The sequence below is a fragment of the Amblyraja radiata genome, chromosome 3 (genome assembly GCF_010909765.2).
Source record: "Amblyraja radiata isolate CabotCenter1 chromosome 3, sAmbRad1.1.pri, whole genome shotgun sequence".
NCBI classification, from domain to species: Eukaryota; Metazoa; Chordata; class Chondrichthyes; order Rajiformes; family Rajidae; genus Amblyraja; species Amblyraja radiata.
The window spans coordinates 66,358,521-66,380,876 of NC_045958.1; the positions used below are offsets into that span (position 1 = coordinate 66,358,521).

At 42.6% G+C, this 22,356-nt stretch overlaps 1 protein-coding gene across 2 annotated transcripts in view; it reads left to right on the top strand.

Annotated features, from left to right (window-relative positions):
- The window catches only part of uhrf2 (ubiquitin like with PHD and ring finger domains 2), a 112,252-nt gene that overhangs the window by 21,412 nt on the left and 68,484 nt on the right, over positions 1 to 22,356 (top strand). The window contains exon 2 of one of the 2 annotated variants that reach the window (XM_033017962.1): positions 1,047 to 1,301. The exons of the other annotated variant lie outside the window; for it this stretch is intronic. Coding sequence (XP_032873853.1) covers positions 1,047 to 1,301 — 255 coding nt within the window. The remainder of the gene's footprint in view (positions 1 to 1,046; positions 1,302 to 22,356) is intronic. 2 annotated transcript variants of the gene reach the window in all.

The window sequence follows — 22,356 nt, forward strand, 5'->3', positions numbered from 1 at the left end:
GGGAAGGCCGGAGAATTGTAGCATATGACCAAGACTGTTGGGCTGTTGGCTCTGAAAGTTTCAGTCAGATTCAGTGATTAAGCAAAGACGTGAATTCTGATATGACTCAGAATTGAATCACTGTTTGTGTAAACTCGGGGGCAGACTGTTCTCTTTCTTCACTGCTGAGCAAAACAATACTTTTCTTTTACAATTGTGGCTATTTTTAGCCCTGACAAATGCTATGCTGACTTTGGAGTTTATTATTTATTTTGTAGTTGAATGGTGAAATGCTCTGGAGTTGGTGACTATAAAAATCAAAGAGATACATGGTGATACCATGGGTGTGTCTTTGTGGAATGAACTTGTAGAGCTGAGTAAAGATGAATGATTAATGCCTCAAAATGCTGAAATATTAATACTTTGACTGGTGGTTCTTCATGGGCTTGCAGTGTGTTCAACCTCTTCAGTTTTGTCAGGTTAATAACCTGCAGAAAATGAACTACGGGTGAGGTTTTTGGGGAGAAAGAGCACAAAGAGTCCAATGGATGAGAGTAAATAATAGCACTGTCTGTAATCTGGTGGTATATTAGGCTAAATTAATTTTGTTAGTTAAAAAGCCATTTTCGAAAAGACTATGTTCAGCTTCAGTTACAGTATTTACAGTCTTGTCTTGGTACAGTTTTTTGTATCTCACTCAAAGCCATCTATCATTGCCTAATGAAACAAAAAAAGTATTGCCAGAATGCATTGATCAAAGTGAGCGTGCTTGTGTTGTGTGATAAATGAGAGCATATAGTTGTTAAAATAAAATAAATATCCTTCACTTGGTGAATTAGAATATTAGAAATCCATTTGTTTTGACATTTATTCCTTCCCATAACTTTATAATTTTATAAAATGTTATAAATGTTATAATTTATTTGAACAATTCTTTAGCTGAGAGAATACAAAACATGTTGCAGTGTAATGTATGTATTTTCTGCAAGGTTGAATTTCTGTTCTGATTTTTGCAATATTATGGTGCAATTAGAGCAATGTATTGACTTTTATTGTTCACTTTTCAGTTGGAAGATGGCCATAGTCTTTTCGATTACAACGTGGGACTGAATGATATCATTCAACTCCTGATTCGTCAGCCTGCTTCCTCCACAGTGAAGAAAAAGGAAAAAGAGGTTGAGCTCTCAGACAGTGACTCAGGATGTAGCTCGTCACAGAGTGAATGTGACAAAACCTCTTCCACTGCAGAAAACAGCAAGAAAAGTCGTCCAGGCACATCAACTCGATCGTTTCTCATAGATCCAGGCTTTGGCACATATAAGGTAAGTGAGAGTCTGTGTTGTTTGTAGTTGCCGTTAAGTGATTGAGGGACTGGGTGCTGTGTCGAAATAGGTGAAAGTGGATTAATGGTTATTGTTGTTGCAATGGTTTTGACATTTCCAGCAATCAGTCCAATGTGTTCAGGATACGTTGAGGATTACCCATATCTGGTCATTATACTTTAGTCATGGGATAGGGTGGAACATGGGGAAAATCACTGAGAGCAGTGTGCTATTTTTGTTCACGGACTGTGCATACTGTGGAGCTCTGTGTAAAGTTTAATTTGGTGCCTTTTATAAAGTGATGTCTCAGATTGCTGGCACTGACAGACCACGATGTTTTGACGCAGTATTTAATCGATAATGAAGCAACAGGGCAGCCTTTTCCTCAACCCCAGATCTATAAAATTGAAAGGGAACAAGCAAGGAGATGAGACAAACAAGAAGTAAATAATTGGGTAGGAAGGAACTGCAAACGCTGGTTTACACCGAAGATAGACACAAAATGCTAGAGTAACTCAGCGGGACAGACAGCATCTCTGGAGAAAAGGAATAGGTGACATTTCTGGCCGAGTCTGAAGATGGGTCTCGACCCGAAACGGCACCTATTCCTTTTCTCCAGAGAAGCTGTCTGACCCGCTGAGTTACTCCAGCTTTTTGTGTCTATTTTGAGTTGAGGTTCGCTGAGCAGTTAGGGATCCAAGAAGGGGAGTGAGCAAGAGGAGATCCCTCACTAAGATTCTCAATAATTTGGTAGAATAATTTAATAAGGGTTTTTCAAGAATTGGTACGTTAAAGGGTTTCGTCGTTTTGAGCTGTGTTAATAAATGGATTGAATTTTGAGTTTTTAAATTTGTTTCAGCAATTACAATTTCAGAATTGCACAATCACTCCCTAACATTATTTTTGAGTATAAAATATTAACATTGGAGGTTTTTCCCAATGCTCGTTTATCCCCCGTGCTTTTATGTGCAAATTTATCAGATGAAGTTTCATTTGCAACTCAGAAGAATGGTGTTGTATAGAGCATGATGCTCTGACATGTTTCTATACTATGTACTATGAATATTTATGATCTTTTAAGGTGACACATGAATAATCTCATATTTTAGTGATAGTTTATAATGTTTAACTTCTAGCATGTGATTCAGTGTATTTGTAGTACAGTAGCTGAACATTTGGTCAACAGCCATTACTAATTTAATGCTCTGTATGAGGTGATATTGCATCTTCAATTAACCTTACTAAAGTATCTTTGTGTACCGTTGACCCTTATGCTTTCATTTGAGATACACGTATGTTGTCACTTCAGCTACCTTTGTTGGAATTCCACATTCAAGCCATTCTGTGGGTAAAGATATTTCTCCTGAGTTCCAATTTGAGGTATTATTGATCTTGCATTAATGGTCTCTAGTTTGGGTTCCATCCTTTTATCTAATTAATATTTGATTATTTTGATAATTTTGTAAAATTCTTCTCTTGAGTCAGTCTTTTTTTAGTGTTTGCAGACGTTGAATCTCTCCATTTTGGTATCATTCAAGTAAATTATTTGAGCCTTTGGCATTTTGGGAATAATATGGAGCTGTTGACAGTACTTTGTGGTGTGAACAATATTTAGTTTAGAGATACAGCTTTGGCCAACTAAGTCCATGCAGACCATTAATCACCCATTCACACTAGTTACCTCACTACACACTAGGGGCAATTTACAGAGGCTAATTAACCGACAAACCAGCACATCTTTGCGATCTGAGCACCTGAAATCGGAGCATCCGGTGGAAACCCACGTGGTCACAGAGGGAACAGGCAAACTCCACGCATACTGCATCTGAAGTCACGATCTAACCCATATCTCTGGCGCTGTGAGGGAGCTCTACTGCTGTGCCACTGCCTCATTCAAGTAAATCATCTTTTGGAGCTTTGACATTTTCGGAATAATATGGAGCATTGATAGTACTTTGTGGTATGAACAATGTTCCTTAAAAGATTAATACGTTCTTGGTTTTTGAATCTAACCCTCTGCAATTTTTTCAGCTTTACTAATCTCTGCTGGGTTTTTTTGGAAAGTGTTTCTGTATGCATCTCTTTTAACCTGATAGATATTTATTTTCCGAGGAATAACGTTCGTACCAAAATGTACTCCACCACACAGATCTATAATGCCATTTCAAGATCACAAAAAGCATTTCTAACAAACCCCAGGTAGACCTTGAAGTTGTGGGCAACTCGGATCAATACATTAATTGTTTTGCTTTCAGTGTAGTGTGGTTGCAGAATTTAATAACGTCTGCCAACCTAATATTTTGGTGCTTACAATAATTGTGGTGCTTGCAAAACAATATTGTGCTGATTACAATAACTCTGGTGAGGTTTGCTTTCAGGTACAACTGTGAGGAAAGACTGGAACAAATTAGCCATCAATCTGCAATGATACCAGATAATCTTGAAATTATCTATAATCATAAACCATTTATGAATAATAAGTCTTAATGTTTGAATCTAATATGCATGTTAAGACAAAAGGGCACAGCTGAATTGTTACTGGGAGATGAAATTTGGGAGGGTTTGTTACAGTATGCTGATTGATAACTAGAGGGGACTTTGGGATCGAGTAGGAGAGTTAAATGCCTGTAATTATTTTAAGAACTGTTGGGTACTTTAATCAGAGATTTATAAGGAATGGGTGCTTAAGCTAAGGTGGGCTGTGGCTGCCTTCTTCCATGCTTGAGTTTAGGAAGTTTTTTAACAGAATTGCTTACGCTGGATTTTTTTTCTTTGGACAGAATAGATCGAAGCTGCACTTTATTTTAATTGATAATTCACTTGGGCCATATTTTCTCCCTCTGTACCATCTAATTTTGGTTGGAATAATGAGGAGAAAGTGCAGTTGGCTGGAAGGACCATGTGATGGGAAAGATTTTTAAATAATTTTGCCCCATGAATGACTGTTTCTCTTCCACTAGTGCTGGCTATTGTGATGAGGGTTTGGGGGCTTTCAGACTGCAAAAGTCTGACTTTTCAGCTGACCCTCCCAAAAGGGAGGGGACGTTTGGTACAATTCTTCTTCCCTTTGATTTTGTTTATGGCTTAAGCCTGGACAAGAAAATCTGCAGATCTTTTTCCTCAATCTTCAGATTCCTCTGTCTTCGATTTTGTTCCTGACTTATTCCCTTACCCAATCTCGTCTTTCCACTTTCAAAATGTTTCCTTTATTTTGTGTAATGTTGGCACGTTCTCCCTGTGATCGCGTGGGTTTCCTCTGAGTGCTCTAGTTTCCTCCCATACCTCAAAGACATGCGAGTTTGTAGGTTAATTGGCTTCTGTAAATTTGCCTCTAATGTGTTGGGAGTGGATGATAAAGTTGGATAACATGAAATTAGTGTGAAAGGATAGACAAAAATTAATTAGTGTGAACAGGTAAACAGTACTCGGGAGTGCAGCGTAGGTTCACGAGGTTAATTCCCTGGAGGGCAGGACTGTCATATGTTGATAGAATGGAGTGGCTGGGCTTGTATACTTTGGAATTTAGAAGGATGAGAGGGGATCTTATTGAAACATATAAGATTGTTACGGATTTGGACACACTAGAGGCAGGAAATGTGTTCCCGATGTTGGGAGAGTCCAGATCCAGGGGCCACAGTTTAAGAATAAGGGGTAAGCCATTTAGAATGGAGATGAGGAAAAACTTTTTCACACAGAGAGTTGTGAATCTGTGGAATTCTCTGCCTCAGAAGGCCGGGGAGGCCAATTCTCTAGAGGCTTTCAAGAGAGAGTTAGATAGATCTGTTAAAGGTAGAGGAGTGAAGGGATAAGGGGAGAAGGCAGGAACGGGGTACTGATTTAGGATGATCAGCCATGATCACAGTGAATGGCGATGCTGGCTCGAAGGGCCAAATGGCCTACTGCACCTATTGTCTATTGACTCAACTCAATGCTGTACCTCTAAAACTAAAATCTGATCTCTCTTTCTCCAAATAGTGTAGAACACATATAGTGTTGGAATAACTTGGCAGGTCAGGCAACATCTCTGGAGGACATGGATACACTACTTTTGGGGTCTTGACCCTTCTTTCTCTATCTCTACACAAATGATCAATTTCTTCCTCCCTCAGTATACTTCACCAGACTTGTGTCAACATTCTTCACTCTGCTTGACTTCAAATAATTGCATACATTTGGGTGAAAAAGAGTTTCAGCCTGAAATGTTGCCTATTTCCTTCGCTCCATAGATGCTGCCGTACCCGCTGAGTTTCACCAGCATTCTTGTCTACCTTCGATTTTCCAGCATCTGCAGTTCCTTCTTGAACATGATATGTATACAGTTGTTTGCAGTTATCACTTAAAGTTCCTCATGTTGGCACTTGTGCAGTGGATTAGCTTCCATAATAGTAATGCAGCTCCTGTCCAGTTCTACTTTGATTAAATCATCTGGTGGAGCAATATCTAAACGATGTCAGGACTGTTTTTAAGTTCCTTTACATCTAGCATTGTAGCTGTTTTGCCAGCATATGAGCTGTATAGTTGATCTGGGGAAGATTCTTGCTGTCCTGTTTTATTCCAGCCATTTGGAAATTATTGACCAGATGGACCATTACTGTTTCCCTGAGGGATATGAATTTAATTACCCAGCAGTAAATATATCTGTCATTCAAACCTTTGGGATTACTTGATTTCAAAATCTAGACGGAGGGGGGGAACCACGTTGTTAGTTTTGATTTCAACTAGCAGATTAACTGTGTTAAAGATGTTTAAATTAAATGATACTTATTTTCACATGCTGGTTGGGTTATCCTTTGAGGCTAATGGTAGTTCCAACAGAATCTTCTTTGTGGTTTTATATCTGATGAGATACTTCCCTTAATTCATTACCTGGTCAGTTGTATTTAGCAGTGCCAGCCAGGGCAGCACAGTGGTGCAGTGGTACAGGTGTTGCCTTACAGCACCAGAGACCTGGGTTTGATCCTGAGTATATATGCTGTCTGTACGGAGTTTGTACATTCTCACTGTGACCGTGAGGTTTCCTCCCACATTCTAAAGATGTGCAGATTTGTAGGTTAATTGGCTTTTGTAAATTGTCAATAGGTGTAGGTATAGGATAGTATTGTGTACGGGGTAGTCGCTTGTCGGCGTGGACTCGGTGGGCTGAATTGTCTGTTTCCACGTTGTATCTCTAAAGTAAAGTCATTATATTCTTCCAACCAAATGTGATCTGTGAAGTCTATGGACTTACATTTTGGAGGAGTATACACAGTGCTGATTGACTATAAATAGTATTTAGCACTGTTAGCCAGGGATGAATTTTGATTCTGCAGTTTTTTTCATTGTTTGATCTACTATCAAAAATGTTTGCAAATAGATTATTAATCGTTGCTACCGATGATGGAAACTATTGCCAAAAATAAAGTACTGGAGGAACAAATAACTGCAGATGCTGACTAATGGGCAGAAGGACACAAAGTGCAGGATTAACTCAGGTCAGGCAGCAGCTCTGGAGAACATGAATAGGTGAAGTTTTGTGTTGAGACCCTTCTTCAGACCCTGGAGATACTGGAGGAACTCAGCAGGTCAGGCAGCATCTGTGGAGGCAATGGGCAGACGATGTTTTGGATCGGGACTCTTCTTCAAATGCTCTTTATTGTCACATGTACTGAGGTACAGTGAAACTATTTTCTTTGTATACAGTTCAGCAAAGTATGACTGTACATAAGTACAATCCTAGATTAAGTACAAAGTGTATAGAAATAGTTCACTGAGACAATAAGAGTCGCAGGGTTTCGGCGACTTTTTCAAAGTCCAAGTTGCTTTAATTGCAGTTGGCCATAAAGGCCTGGTGTCTTGGTGGCGTCGCAGGGTCAGCCAGGCCAGGCAAAGTTGTAGGCATCCTCCACCTCTCTGCTGCTGTAGGTTGCGTTCAGCGACTAGAGTATGTCTTTTGAATGGAGCAAGATTGAAAAACGTTGTGGTATTTTATTGCAGTGCACTTTCTTCATCGATGTTCCCTTGGGGTTTAGGGTGAGTTGTTTTTACTCTGGTTTTGTGTGTACCGTGATGGCTGATGAGGCCAATGTGGGACTTACGTACTTACTCTTCCGATAGGATGGGCCTGGGGTTAGTTTGGGAGGTGGTGCACTTCTGATGCTTAGGCTGGACAAAGGTCCTGAGATTCACAGTGCCATCCCAAATACTGCATTTCCATTATGAGTAGTTGTGGGCCAGGGATTTCCCTCATCTGATGGGATATGCCACTTTTGAAAGGATACTTTGCGAACATTGTCCTTTGTCCTTGTTGTGAGATTGGAATAGAGAGACTCTATGGGCATTCTGGTGTCATGTATGCAAGTAATGTATAATGGGCAACTGAGGGCAATTGATGCTTCAGTGCGGGAGATGGTGGTCTAGGAGAGGATGCTGGTTCCCTTATCCTGCCAATGGATGTGGAGGATTTTGTGGAGGTGGTGATGGTGACATCCAGTGCCTGCTGTAGATAGACTATGTCATAGAAACATGCAGCAGGAGTGGGCAGCAATGATCTCAGCCCTCCCGTATGCAACTAAAACATAGGTTGGGATTATCCTCTTGGGAATACCATACCACCAGGGGCGCCGGGGCGATGCCTGCCCTGCTGGAAGTCTGTTCGTCTTTTCACACTTTTTGTTATTTTTTAGTTTGTTAAAAAATTTTGTTTTAATGTTCTTCGGTTTGTTTTATGAGGGGGAGGGGATCGGGGGAAACCTTTTTTCAGGTTCTTACCTTCCCGGAGATGTGATCAATTTTCAGATCACATTCTCCAGGCTCTGTGGCCTTCCATCGATGGAGCTGGAAGCCTCCTCGGACTGTCGTGAACCCCACCGCGGGGCGTGGACTCAACATCAGAGCTGATCCCTTGCCTGGGATCGCTCCCACCGCGACCACCGCGGACTTACCATCAAGGGCTCGCAGTCTTCGGGAGAGGCTAGTCGGGAAGCTCCAACGTCGTGGAAGGTTCCACCAGCCCCGATGCGAGGTTCGATCGCCCGGCGCGGGGGAGCTGACATCCCCCCGATGCAGGAGCAGATTGCCTCGACGCGGAGGGCCCGAACGCCGCCGGCTATGGGAGTCAAGATCGTCCCTTCAATGGGGACTCGAGGCCCACGACCGAGGAAGAACTAAGGGAAGGACTTGAACTTTATTTTGCCTTCCATCACAGTGAGGAATGTGTAGGGGTCACTGTGGTGGATGTTCATGTTAAAATGTGTTTTTGAGTGATCTGTTACTTTTAATTGTATGACTGACCGGGCCATTGAAATTCCTCGTATGTTGCAAAAACATATTTGGCGAATAAAGTGTGATTCTGAACTGACATGAACCTGATGGGTCACATTGTCTCCTGTATTGTAACAGTTTCGAGACAAATTCTTGTGGGGAGCCGAATTTGAGAAGGAAGTTCCAAAGTCCCATGACTGATAAAATGCAATGGTGAGGTTTGTAAAAGCCATGCATAATGGTTGACTTCCATTGTACCTCCGATCGGACAGAGAAGACACATAACAATTTGGTGTGCAGTTCTTAAACTACTGGGAAGCAATGGTTGCAGAAGACCCCGGCAGTGTCTTTCTAATTTGTCTCCTCCCTTGATGGTGTCATCATTACCTTGACATGTACCCAATTGCCCAGATGGGGAATATAAAGATGGATAGCATAAGCAAAACAACATTATCTCCCAGGCCAACATCTCCAGTTGGCTATTTTGGGCTGGCCACATGGCCTGCTTGTCCGACACTGGAACAGAGCTGAGCTCTGTTATGCAAGGAGATTAAGGAGGGAAAGGGACAAAGATTCAAGTATTTGCCCAATTTCTCTGCTGATACCTGGGAATCTGTGGTCCACGACCACTCAAAGTGGTGAAGGAGCATTTGAGATGGTATTGAGGACACCAAGATCATGCATTATGAGCACGCAGAAGCATACGATTCTGGAGAAGTCTACCATTTTCATGTTGACCTCATTAGCCAGCATAGAACTCGTTGATGCGGCGTGGAAGCAAATTGTCTTCAATCCAGAGGTCTGCTGAAGAAGAAGAGAACCGTTTCATGTTTTTTTTTTCCCCCCTCCTTTGATCTTTACAACAGATCAATACTTTTGCTTTGAATCTGGCCTTCATGAGGTTGTATAGTTGTTTGTTTTCACTTGAGGCATGCTGGAGTTTACAAGCGGGGTCACCAATGTACATAAAAAAAACCTTGTGACAGATAGTGGTCAAGTAGATTATTGCTATCTTGCTAAACTCCCAGCACTTTATGGACAGGATTCCCAAGGTCACTCATTGAATGGCTTAGATCTTTTTCCAGTGTTGTTCTCTGAAATAGGTATCTTGTATAGAAGGAGAAGGGAGTCTGTGCCATTCTGCTTCATGACATTTCATTTTAGGTGCATTACTTACAGCATTTTACCATTGGAATAATATTTCTTGCTGGCAGTTTTGAAACTTGAGTGAATTGCAAAAACTTGTAACATGTGGTTTTTTTTATAATGGAGATTTTGCAGGCAGTGTGTCCAGAGCTCTTTTGAACTCTTTCCCTAATATAAATTTCAGGCACAAAAATTCTCAGTTAGCCTCTGCTACATCTTGAGGCATTAAAAGTAGTTTTTTTTATTATTCAGAAAAATATTGCAATCTACAAAAATCAAATTGTACATTGTAGTAATGATAACAAATCTCCAAAATGTTTTATATAATTTCAATGCATATCTGTTAGTATGTTAAACATCGAACATTAAATGTAAACTTTTAATTTATGTATTGCTCATTCTTGTTCATTTTGTGCTTGAAAGCGCTGGTCCTTGGGAATGAATTGACTAACCTCTTTACAGAGCTGCCAAGTAGTACGGATTTTCCGTATTTTGTATGGAAATGCGATAAGAATACGGATGGATGGATGGATTTGCTTTGTAAACTACTGATTTTTTAAAAATCGGTCCGACTTCCTGTTTAACCTTGCTGCTTAAAAAAATGCAAGGATATAAAAAGTCATACTGTAACTAAAAATTATAGCAGATTAAATCTATTAGTATTTTAAATTTCAAGATCTGGATGATTATTTTCGTGAACTTTGATCTGCCTGTCCCGCTACAAGCTTAAACAGCGCTGTCAGTTTAGCTCTATGGGTTCTAATTATAGCGCTACCAGGTGGAGCGCTATTGCCTTTACACATAGCGCTATGGACTTTCCTGTTCGGGGAGGGAGAAGGTGAGAGGGAGGGAATAGGAGAGGGATGGAGAAAAAAGGAAGAAGAGAGGGAGGGCAAGGGGCAGGGAGAGAGAGAGCGAGGGAGCACAGGTGCAGCTCATTTCCCATCATCCCCCAGCTTTAAATGTTTTCATTTATATCAAACTATTCCTGGACGTAGATTATTTCCTTGTACTAATGGGCACAACTTTTGATGTTTCTTTGTATGGACATTATTGTATTTGAAGGACATGAAACATTACTAACAAATGTAACAAAAATTTGGTTAAAAATGAATAAAGAAGGACTGTATCCTGATTGGATAGAGGATTGCAATTTACATGGCATTTCGCATCTATTCCTCTTGGTTGTCACCTGAATGATTTATTTGTCTTTACAATACAGTAAACCATTGTTTTAACAGACCACTTTATAACAGATTTTAGTTAGAGCGGACGGACCAGCCCACACCAACCCAGGCTCGCACCATCTCCCCGACCGATAACTGCCCCGGCTTTCTACTCCATCCCCAGCTTGCCAGGTGCATCAGAAATCCTATCTTCACCTACTACACGGTTTGGTTGACACGGCTGTTGTTGCGGCTCATGTCGTAGCCCCTGGGGACAGCGCTTTTCTTCAGGCTGACAGGACGCGCTTGGTCACCATGGCTCCCTTCCCTCTCACCTGCTGCCTCTTCTTCCGGTCAGCTGTTGTTTTGTTTCCCAACCCCCCTCCCCGCCCCTCCACTGCCCCTCCTCCTCCTTTCTCCCAGAGTCGCTGGCATATTCCACCTGGTAGGATGATGGCGACTGCGGGGACGAGGAGGAGGAGGGGACAGTGGAGCGGTGGGGGGGAGGCCGAGTGGACGGAGTGATGGGGAAAGAGGAGGAGGTGGCGGTGGAACGGGGAGTGGACATAGTGACGGCCGATAGGAAGAAGCATTGTGAAGAATCAGTCTGAAGAACGGTCCGGATGTCACCCATATATTTTCTCCAGGAATGCTACCTAACCCGCTGAGTTACTCCAGCATTTTGTGTCCTGTGTATTAATCATCTCCTGCAGTTCTTTGTTTCAACTACCATCCCTCCACCTATGGTCCATTATAACGAGGGTTTACTGATGTTATAATGAGTATCCTAGAACTTTCAAAATAAATTTTGCTTGTGGAGCTATTTCGGTGATATGAAGTTTAGTTATAATTGGAGTTTAAGTTGACAGCAGAAAATATAATGGAAACGTTTTTCACTTGCTTTTGAAAGATCAGTTAGATTACAACTTTTTCTTTTGTTTTGAACGTGTTAAGACTACTACGTGTTCTCTTTCATGCTGTAAAATTAGCTCAGTACTTTAGCAAAGACTGTTTAAATATAACATGAAACAGTAAGTTTATGAGCACTATGTTGGCAATGCAAAACAATAACATTACCCACCCTCTCCACAACCTCTCTTGAAATTCACTTGTGTATCATCAAATACAATTTGCTGTGAACCAGAACAATTTTGCAACGTCTGAAGAAGGGTCCTGACGCAAAACGTTTCAGAGTTCATACAGCAGTTTTTTTGCCTAAGATTCCATCATCCTCTGTCTCTTACGACCCCTGTAAAGTTCTTGTATGGTTAAGTTCTGCTTTAAACTGTCATTACCAAAGCTGAAAATTTATATGTAAAGTTAAGTAATTTAAATTGGTGGCAATCCACTACCTGTAACCAATCTTTAGGACTGAAAATGTTTTTAAATTGGTGAAAATGCTCAAGCTGATAATTGTGCTCCTGAAGTGGAATATGTTTCTATCATGTAATAAAACGGGTGCATAAATTCATGGACGCGTGTTGCATTAAATGTAGTCGTAGCTTTAAGATCTCCAATTGTTTTATCAGCAGGTATTGACATTGGGAATGTGGTACTCAAGTAGAGCTTAAACTCTGGCCTGTTATATATATATTGTAGCTACATGGGCCTGTTAAAGGAGACAAAGTTAGGAAGTGAGTGAAATGGGATTAAAAACATGAAGTTTCTCTTGCTTCAATGATTATTGTACATTGCTTTCGATGTGTTTGTATACATTTAAAAATTCCACTTGGGTAGGAAAAGTGAGCTACTTCCACCATTCTTCACCCTTAAGGGCCAGTCCTCCTTGGGCTTCATTTGCGCGTCATTTACGCGACATCATTTACGCGTCACGACGCATTGCGCGCATGGCGTGTGGTGGCATAGGCAGTGAGGCGCGGTTGCGGTCGGCACCCCAGGATTTTGAAAATCTTCGCCCGCCACCTGCGTGACGCGCAAATGATGCCAAATTGGGACAGGCCCTGAACAATGCTGATTTGATTCATCCGAGTTGTTCACTGTTGGTTCTAAGATGTTTGTGATCCTTAATCCAGCGCTGTTCTGTGACAAATAACGACAAAAAGCTCAATATAGAAACATAGAAACATAGAAAATAGGTGCAGGAGTAGGCCATTCGGCCCTTCGGGCCTGCACCGCCATTCGATACGATCATGGCTGATCATGGCATATCTTGCAGGTTTCTTGCTTGCATTTGTTTTGATTGATGGTGGAGGATTGTTTTTCAGACTGGAGGTTCATGACTAGTGGTGTGCCTAAGTGATCCGTGCTCATCCATTGCTGTTTGTCATCTATAACAATGATTGGTATGAGAAGGTGCAAGGCATGGTTAGCAAGTTTGCAGATGACACTAAACTGGGATTTATTGTAGATAGTGAAGATGGTTGTCAAAAATAGCAGCAGAATCTTGATCGGTTGGGCAGGTGGACTGAGGAATGGTTGATGGCATTTAATACAGAGAAAAAGTGTTGCATTTTGGGGAGTCTAATAAGGACAAGACCATAGTGAGTGGCAGGACTCTGGGGAGTGTTGTAGAACAGAGGGCTCTACGAGTGCAGATACGTAGTTCCTTGAATGTGACGTCACAGGTATATAGGGTGATCAAAAAGGCTTTTGGCACATTGGCCTTCATCAGTCAGAGTATTGAGTATTTAGGAGGTCATGTTACAGTTGTATAAGACATTAGTGAGGCCATATTTAGAGTATTGTGTTCAGTTTTGGTCACCATGTTGTAGGAAAGACATCGTCAACCTGGAAAAGATGCAGAGAACATTTACGAGGATGTTACCAGGACTCGAGGGCCTGAACTACAGGGAGAGGTTGAGCAGGCTAGGACATTATTCCTTGGAGCGCAGGAGGATGAGGGGTGATTTTATGGAGGAGTACAAAATCAAGAGAGGCACATCTTTTTGCCCAGATTATGCCCAGGGTTGGAGAATTGAGAACCAGAAGACATAGGTTTCAGGCAGGCATGATATTCTTCCGATTTAAATTGGAATTCCGATTTTTTTGTTTTGTTTTCCTATTTGTCAATTCTTTGTTGCCCGATTATTTGGTGGCTAATCAACCGCTGTCTCTAAAGGGGTTGCTTCCAATTCCCGTCCAATCAAAAAAATCGGTCTCCTCCCGTCCAATCAGCCGCTGTCTCCAAATGCATTGTGTCCAATCACATAATGCGCCGGTCACTCGGCGGCCAATCAGACGCAGTCTCTGAGAGGCGTTGTGGCCAATCACCGACCAGCTTCCCTTACTGAAGCAGAAGATGGCTGCAGGGGTAGGAGATTGCAACCTTCACGTGGTCCGCCCTGTTTCGACGAATGCAATCAATCTGGTGTGCACAATCAAATAAGATCAAATAAAACAAGTTGTCCTACAACTTTAGGCTGTGCAAGAAGAAGAAGATGGCTGCAGCCAACGCTTTTTCTCTGCTGTTTGCACACAGTGCTAGTCAAAGAGACATTTCAGGTGACATTTTTTGTAAAGATTTTTTTAGCTGTATGAAGTCATTTATTTCATGAAATATTTATCTTTAGGTGGTTATTTTACTGGTTGTGTGTTAGAAAATTTCTAAGCTTCTGTTATGTAAACTACCAGCAGAAAGCTTGGGAATCACTTTCAATTTATTGAAAATGCAGGAGCCCCCTGAACCCGCACTGGGTGGGCCTAACCGGCCTCCTGGATCCCCGGCCAATACTTCCTATTTTTTTTCTGGAGGTGAATATCATGCCTGGTTTAAGGTGAGGGAGTAAGATTTAATAGGAACTTGAGGGATAACTTTTTTATACAAAGGTGGTGGGTGTATGGAACGAGGAGGTAGTTGAGGCAGGTAGTATCGCATTGTTTAAGAAACATTTAGACAGGTAACATGGATAGGTTTAGAGGGATATGGGCCAAGCTCAGGCAGGTGGGACGTGTAGATGTGGCATGTTGGTCGATGTGGGCAAGTTGGGCTGAAGGGCCTGTTTCCACGCTGTATGACTATGATTCTATGAGAGGTTGCAGGAGAAATGGAGAGTAAGCAATGATATTCACAGGTGGATTATCCAAGAGCAGGGCAGGAGATAAGTAAGTTTTGATGAGGAAGGAAGAGTTAACTGACTCTTCTTTCCACAGATGCTGTCTGACTTGCTGAGTTTTGTCAGCATATTCTGTTTACACTTCAGATTCCTAGCATTTGCACTTTTCTTAGATTTTATTTTTAAGGTGGCTACTGTAATCTTTCCCAGAAATGGGATTTCTGGCCCCATAGCACAAGTGTGGAAGAATCTTCTCAAGATAACTCAAGATGAAGCCCAGCGATACGGCAATATTTTTTTTGTCTGAACACACAAACACATTCTTCTTTAAGACTGCACTTGGCCATCTCCACATTGCCCTCCACTAACTGTGATCAAGTTTCTAAATCTAGGATTAAAAAAAGGTGGAGAAACAAGAAACTTCAGATGCTGGAGTCTTGAGCGAAACACAAAGTGCTGGAGGAATACAGGTGACATTTCGGGTCCAGACCCTTCTTCAGACTCTTGAAGAAAAGGTGACCGTTCTCATCGCCTCTATTTAGGTGCAGACACTTTGGAATGGGATTGATAGACACATACTGTGTTCTTTCCACTGTGACCCCATTCCCAAACCTCAACCTATCTCTGTCAACTTAAAATACTCTTCTAATTTTTTTCCTGGTTCAAATCAAATTAATTGACCCTAAATTGAATGTGTTTCTCTCTCCATGAATACTGCTTGATTTGCTGGGTGTTACCAACACTGTTTTTTCCCTGGTTTATGCTTAGATGCAGTTAGATTTTTCCAAAAGCCTGTTGAACTTGAATTAGTGTTCTGCAATGAAGCATTTTCGTACTGGAGAAAAGCTGCCAACTAAATGGTTAGTCTGTCTGAGGGATTTGGCAGGGAAATATTGTACATCAGTCATGCCAGTGACTGTTCTCCCAAATATTTTCCAGATTTCAGTTGTGTATGGAATTTGGCTTTGTAGGTTTGGCAGACTGAAAGAAATATGACAGCATGGTTTGTTGCATTGTTGTGCTGGGCTTATGTATTTGAATTAAACGCTTGACATTGTGCAGTCCTTTTCTTTCCAATGCACCTTTTGTATGCTTCCAATTTTATGACCACTTTTACAATCGCAAATGTAATAATTTCTGTAGACCGGACAATTCTTACTAAAGATAATTCTGAATATTTAAATTTGTGTGCTATTTCACCTGTTGCACCCTGCATTTTATTTTTGCTTTTTATTTTAAACTTGAATGTAAAATATCAATGGTTAGATTTTCAATGATGTCTTCAAGGACTCAACCCAACTTGTAAATAAATGAAGCAAGTTTAAAAATAAGTGCATTAATGCATGTGATGGAGGGCGAGAAGATGTATTCACATTCTTATATTTTGTAACACTGGTAACGTGAAGTAATCCAGCAACCTGTTTACCGGTCTTCAGACATGCGCAACTATTTCACGATAAATCATAAGTGTACAATAGCAGAACAGAAGAGCGAGGTAATAGAGTAGGCCATTCATTATCTTGAAACTGTTCCACCATTCTACAAGATCAATGTCTTGCAACTTATTAGACAAGTAAAGAATATGGTTTGTTATCTCGTTTGTCATTTTAATGACCGTGTGGTTCAGAATTTCAAAACCTAGATTAAACATTTAAACCTAAAACCTAAAAATAATGTGTAAATTCTCTCCATTTGTCCAAAAAGAGCAGAATGTGTTTGGACTGATTCACGAACTACATCTGTTGGAAGGAACAACGACCAGTCTTTAAATTTTAGAATTTGTTTCCTTGTCCTAATCTGGTAATGTTGTTAGTTAAGACAAAGGTTAGGTCAAAGAAGTGAAGTAACTATTCAGATAGTGGTGACATTTGTTTTTCATTTGTCGATATGAAATACCTTCCTAACTGCTTCTGAATGAATAGTATGAAAAACAAAAGTGCTTAAAATACTCAACAGCTCAGGTTGCAATTGGATTGCTCGTTGATCTTGGTTGCAAGTGGTTGGGGGGGGTGGGGGAGGTGTGAACCGTGGTGTAGGAGACGACATTGAAGTTCAAATGTAAGGAGGTCTTGGTTGGGTTGTGCGGGATGTTACTGACCTCTGAGGTGACACTGTGCAAAATTTTGGTATCTTTGCCCAAAAAAGGAGAGATCTTTTAGAGCCCGTGTGGTATAGATTCACCAACAGATAAGGGGGATATCCTCTGTAGGGTATTTGTGAAAAGCATCTTTCTTTAGATGAGAAAAATGAGAGGTGATCCAAATGAGAAGGTCTGAAATAATTCTGACTAAGACAAGAACATTTATGGATTTACGTTTAATTTTGCATCCAACATTATTTCAGAAGCACTCAACCATTGGTCGTTTGATCAATCATTTTAAGCCTGTCATCTCGGGAGCCTGATATTTCTGCCACCAGAAGTGGCTTCTCCTTATATATTCTGTCAGAAGCCTTGATAATTTAGAATATTTCTTTGCTCTACGGGGAATTTATAAGCATTCCTTTGTTTTCCACATCATATCCTTCACCTGTATCATGTCTAGTGACTAGTAAGTGTCCTCTGCACAGTCCTTAGAGCTAGTCATCCCAGTTAAGGTTTGGTGACCAGCATTGAACATACCACCAACTGTATTTTTTGAGATTGTATAATAACTAATTTATACATTATTCTTAATATCACCATGGATTTTGTAAGCTCTTGGTTTTACGAATGTTCTCAATTTGGCTTGTCGGATTCAGAGATTTGTTTAATTTAGTTTAGTAATACAACGCGGAAATAGGCCCTTCGGCCCACCGAGTCCGCACCGACCAGCGATCCCCGCGCACTAGCACTGTCTTACACATGAGTGTGCAGGAGCTCCCAGAGAAAGCCCATGCGGTCACGGGGAGAATGCACAAACTACGTACAGACAGCACCCGTAGTCAGGATCGAACCTGGGTCTCAGGTGCTGTAAGGCAGCAACTCTACCGTTGTGCCACCGTGCTGCCCTAAATGTACCATCTTCCTCCGCCTTCTTTAAATTGCATAATTCCTCTTCATTCATCTCACCAACATGCATAATATGGCATCTCTGTGTTATGTGACATCTGTTGTGTGTCTACCATTTTCATTGGCCTATATTTTAGTTTATTCCTCCGCCAGCTCAAGAAGTTTAGAGTAAGGAAACACCTCCTAATCAAATTCTACACAGCCATCATCCAAAGCATGCTCACTTCATCAATTACAGTCTGGTTCAGCAGTTTAGACACTCACTCCCGTAATAAATTACAACGCATAGTTAACAAAGCATCCAAAATCATCAGCACTCCCCTTCCATCAATAGAATCACTCCATCACAAACGGTCTGTGTCAAGGGTGAAGAAAATCATCTCTGATCCCTCCCACCCAGCTCACCAGATCTTCCACCTGCTGCCATCAGGAAGGCGCTACAGCTCACTGTCCGCCAAGACATCTCGATTTAAAAACAGTTTTTACCCACACGCAATCCGAATTCTGAACACACTATGATAACAGCACATATCCTCCCCATGCATGTACTGTATATTGTATGATGTTGTGTTTTATGTTATGTTTGACGGGAATCAGCCTACCTTGTAACATCCTGTACTGAACCTGAATTCCACCAGTTTGACTGTGTGGTCATTAAATAATCTAATCTAATCTAATCTGTCACAAACATCCAATTTCATAACATGTCACACAAACTTGTTTTTTATTTTGTCTCTGAAACTGTACTCTGTACACTATCATTAATGTATATCTGAAAGGGCTCTGGCCCAAACTACGACCCTGCAGGGGCAACATTGCACATTTGTCACCAGTTTGAACAGCAACTGTTCACAATTATTCCCTGCTGTCTCTGCTTAAGCCAGTTTTGTATCCGTGCTCAAAATCTCCAGTGCTGGATTTATCCTTATCCCCTTTTAAGAGAAGGGTGGAGCATTTTCCATTCACCAGTGTTTGGCAACCCCTCCATAACCAAAGAGGATTGTTAGATTGTGGCTAGACCGCCTGTTGTTTCCACTGTTAATTCCTGTGGTAACCCAGGATCAATCCTATTCCTGCTCAATCTGCCAGATTTTTGAGTGCTTTATTTTTATTTCTAACCAGCCTAATGCAATCTCCTGGGTAGACAAAAATGCTGGAGAAACTCAGTGGGAGAGGCAGCATCTATGGAGCGAAGAAAATAGGCAACGTATTGGGTCGAAACCTTCTTCAGACTGATGTGAGGGTGAGGGGGGCGGGATGAAGAAAAGAAGAGGTGGAGCCAGTGGGTTGAGGGAGAGCTGAGAAGGGGAGGAGAAAGTAAGGACTACCTGAAATTAGAGAAGTCAATGTTCATGCCGCTGGGGTGCAAACTGCCCAAGCGAAATATGAGGTGCTGCTCCTCCAATTTACGATGGTCCTCATTCTGGCCATGGAGGAAGCCCAGGACAGAAAGGTCGGATTCGGAATGGGAGGGGGAGTTGAAGTGCTGAGCCACCGGGAAATCAGGTTGGTTATTGCGGACCGAGCGGAGGTGTTCGGCGAAGTGATCGCCAAGCCTACGCTTGGTCTCACCGATGTAGAGCAGCTGACATCTAGAGCAGCGGATGCAATAGATGAGGTTGGAGGAGGTGCAGGTGAACCTCTGCCATACCTGGAAAGACTCCCTGCTGCCTCTTGCTTTGTTCTCAAGTGAAGACTATTCAGATGAAGATCAGATGTAATGTAAACAAATAAATTGGGGAAATAAATGATCATATAAAGTTTTATTTTAATGTCGATCGTTTCACTGTTTATTTAGTCAAATTATTTAAACAATGAGTGAATTACTTATGATAATGGCGTGCTGGTATATTTCTACATAAACACCAGCCATTTCTGACCATTTCTCACTCCAATGGAAGCCTATAAAGTGCAATGAATATTCCTCCGTTATTCTCCCGTGGTCGGGGCCTGGAAACGGCACTATGTACAGCCTCCCCCCCCCCCCACGCGGAGATGATCCAAACATACTCCATGGCTCCGCGTTCGCGAATCGGCCGCTTTTTAATTGAGACCGCGGCTTCACTATGTTAAGTACATGGGCCCCGCGATCGGAGCACTTTTTCCCTGTAAGTTATTGCAGGCAGCTCCGAGAATAGATGTTAAAGAAAACTTATTAGAGTTCAACAAGCTGGCATTAGTGAAAATGTTTTATTTACTTTGTTATGGATACACATAGTTTAGGCCCTCAACTTCATGAATGAGTGAGTGAGTGAATGAATGAGTGAATGAATGAATGAATGAATGAATGGATGAATGAATGAATGAATGAATGAATGAATGAATGAATGAATGAATGAATGTACAGCCTCCAAATCGAATTTTTTCACATTATAAAAGGGTGCAATTAAATTAATTAAAGTCAATACAGATTAATTTTCATACATTCAGACTTTAGGTCTTACCTTTCAGTTCCAGTTGATTCACAAAATTTGACTGCAGCACCTCAGCAATAAACAACAAAACACACAATAAACACAAATTAACATCCACCACAGTGAGTTCACCAGGCACCTCCTCACTGTGATGGAGGCAAAAATCTTAGGGTTACTGTCTCTTCCCTCCACTTCTCCCTCTGCGCTGAGGCGATATGTTGTTACCCCACCGGGCGATGGTAAGTCAGTCCCGCGGCTCACCGAGCTCCGCGAACGGGCCGTTCAAGCTCCGCGGCCCGGGGTGGTCGAAGCTGCCGCCCTCCAGTCCAGCGGACGCAGCTGTTGCCACGGGAGCTCCGGAAAACAGGCACAAGCCTGTGACCTGCGAGCTCCCGACGATGTTGTCCACTGGCCCGCGGCCGAGCCCCGGATTCAGGTTGCCGCCGCCAGAACGCCGCCTCAGCTACCGGAGCACCGTCTCAGCCGGGCCGCCTCAGCCCCGCGCCGGGCCGCCTCAGCCACCAGAGCACCGTCTCAGCCCCGCGCCGGGCCGCCTCAGCCACCGGAGCGTCGTCCCAGCCCCGAGCCGGGCCGCCCTCAGGGGAGCGCCGTCCCAGCCTCGAGTCATGCCGCTGCCACCGGAGCGTCTCAGCCCCGCGCCGGGCCGCCCTCACCGGATCGCCGAGTCGTGCCGCTGCCACCGGAGCGTCTCAGCCAGCACCGTCCCAGCCCCGCGCCGGGCCGCCCTCACACGAAGCGCCAAGTCGTGCCTCTGCCACCGGAGCGTCTCAGCCAGCACCGTCCCAGCCCCGCGCCGGGCCGCCCTCACCGGAGCGCCGAGTCGTGCCGCTGCTACTGGAGCGCCCGAATGCCGCCACAGCTCGAAGACGGCCAGCCTCGCGTTGGTGAGTCCTGGCTGGCTCTACCTCCGGAGCCTCGAGGTCGGTAGCAGGTTGGAGGCCGCCAGCTCCGCCATTAGGCCTCAGCGCAGACGGAGGCAGAGAAGGGGGGATACGACAAGAAAAAGTCGCATTCCCCCGAAGGGAGAGACAGAAAGCCCTGTTTCAGCCCCCCCCCCACACATAACACAACCTAATAACCAAAATTTAACTAAACAAGACAAAAAAACAACAAAAAAGTAAAAACAGACGGACTGCAGGCGAGCCGCAGCTGTTCAACAGCGCCGCCTCTTCCTTGCTTTCAACAAAGAGCGTGATTGGCCACCTGCCGTCCAACTCAATGTCAAACGCGCTTTGATTCTCTAATTTAATAAAAAATGTGCAAGTTTTGTTCTTGACGAGTTTCAGGGATGATTTATATAATAATTTTACACAATATGTGAAATTTTCATGTAGTTCCGTGTTGGGTCACAAAATTGCACAAAAAAAGCTCCTCGGCCCACAGCCTATAAAGGTAATAGCCCTCATTTTAGAGGCCCCATCGGGGTGTCTCTAACATAAATACAGGCTCATTGTAGCTTAAAATGAATACTCATCGAGTAAACATCAGAGCATTCGATTCTTGGTCAGGATGTGACATTTACATCAGAAATACAGGTCTCTTACAGGTTTGTCACCCAGCCTGGCACTGCCCCAGTCCCACTATGGCCGTTACCCCCATTCTCCCCACTATGACAGTCAGTGCGGTTCAGTAAACGGGGGAACCCAGAGGATCTGTCCTGACCCTTTAATTAGGCAGGTTCATGAGCCCTTAAAACCTGGGACCTCTGCTGCAGTCTCATTACATTTCCTATTAAAGCGACTGAAAGATGCCTTGCGGGACTGTCCCCCAGCCTGGAACTGCCCCAGTCCCACTATGGCCGTGACCCCCACTCTGCACACTGGCAGTCAGTGGGGTTCAGTAAAGGGAGCAAGAACTGCCCTCATCCATTAATTAGGCTGGTTCAGGAGCAGGACCTCTGCGACAGTGTAATTAAAAAAATAATTCACAATTATATTAATCATATTGTTTTTATATAATATAATTATACTTAATTATATATGATTACAGTCATATTTACAAGTCATATATAAATATATATAATTTAAATGGACTGCAACACGGAAATAGGCTGCCCATGGTGTAATA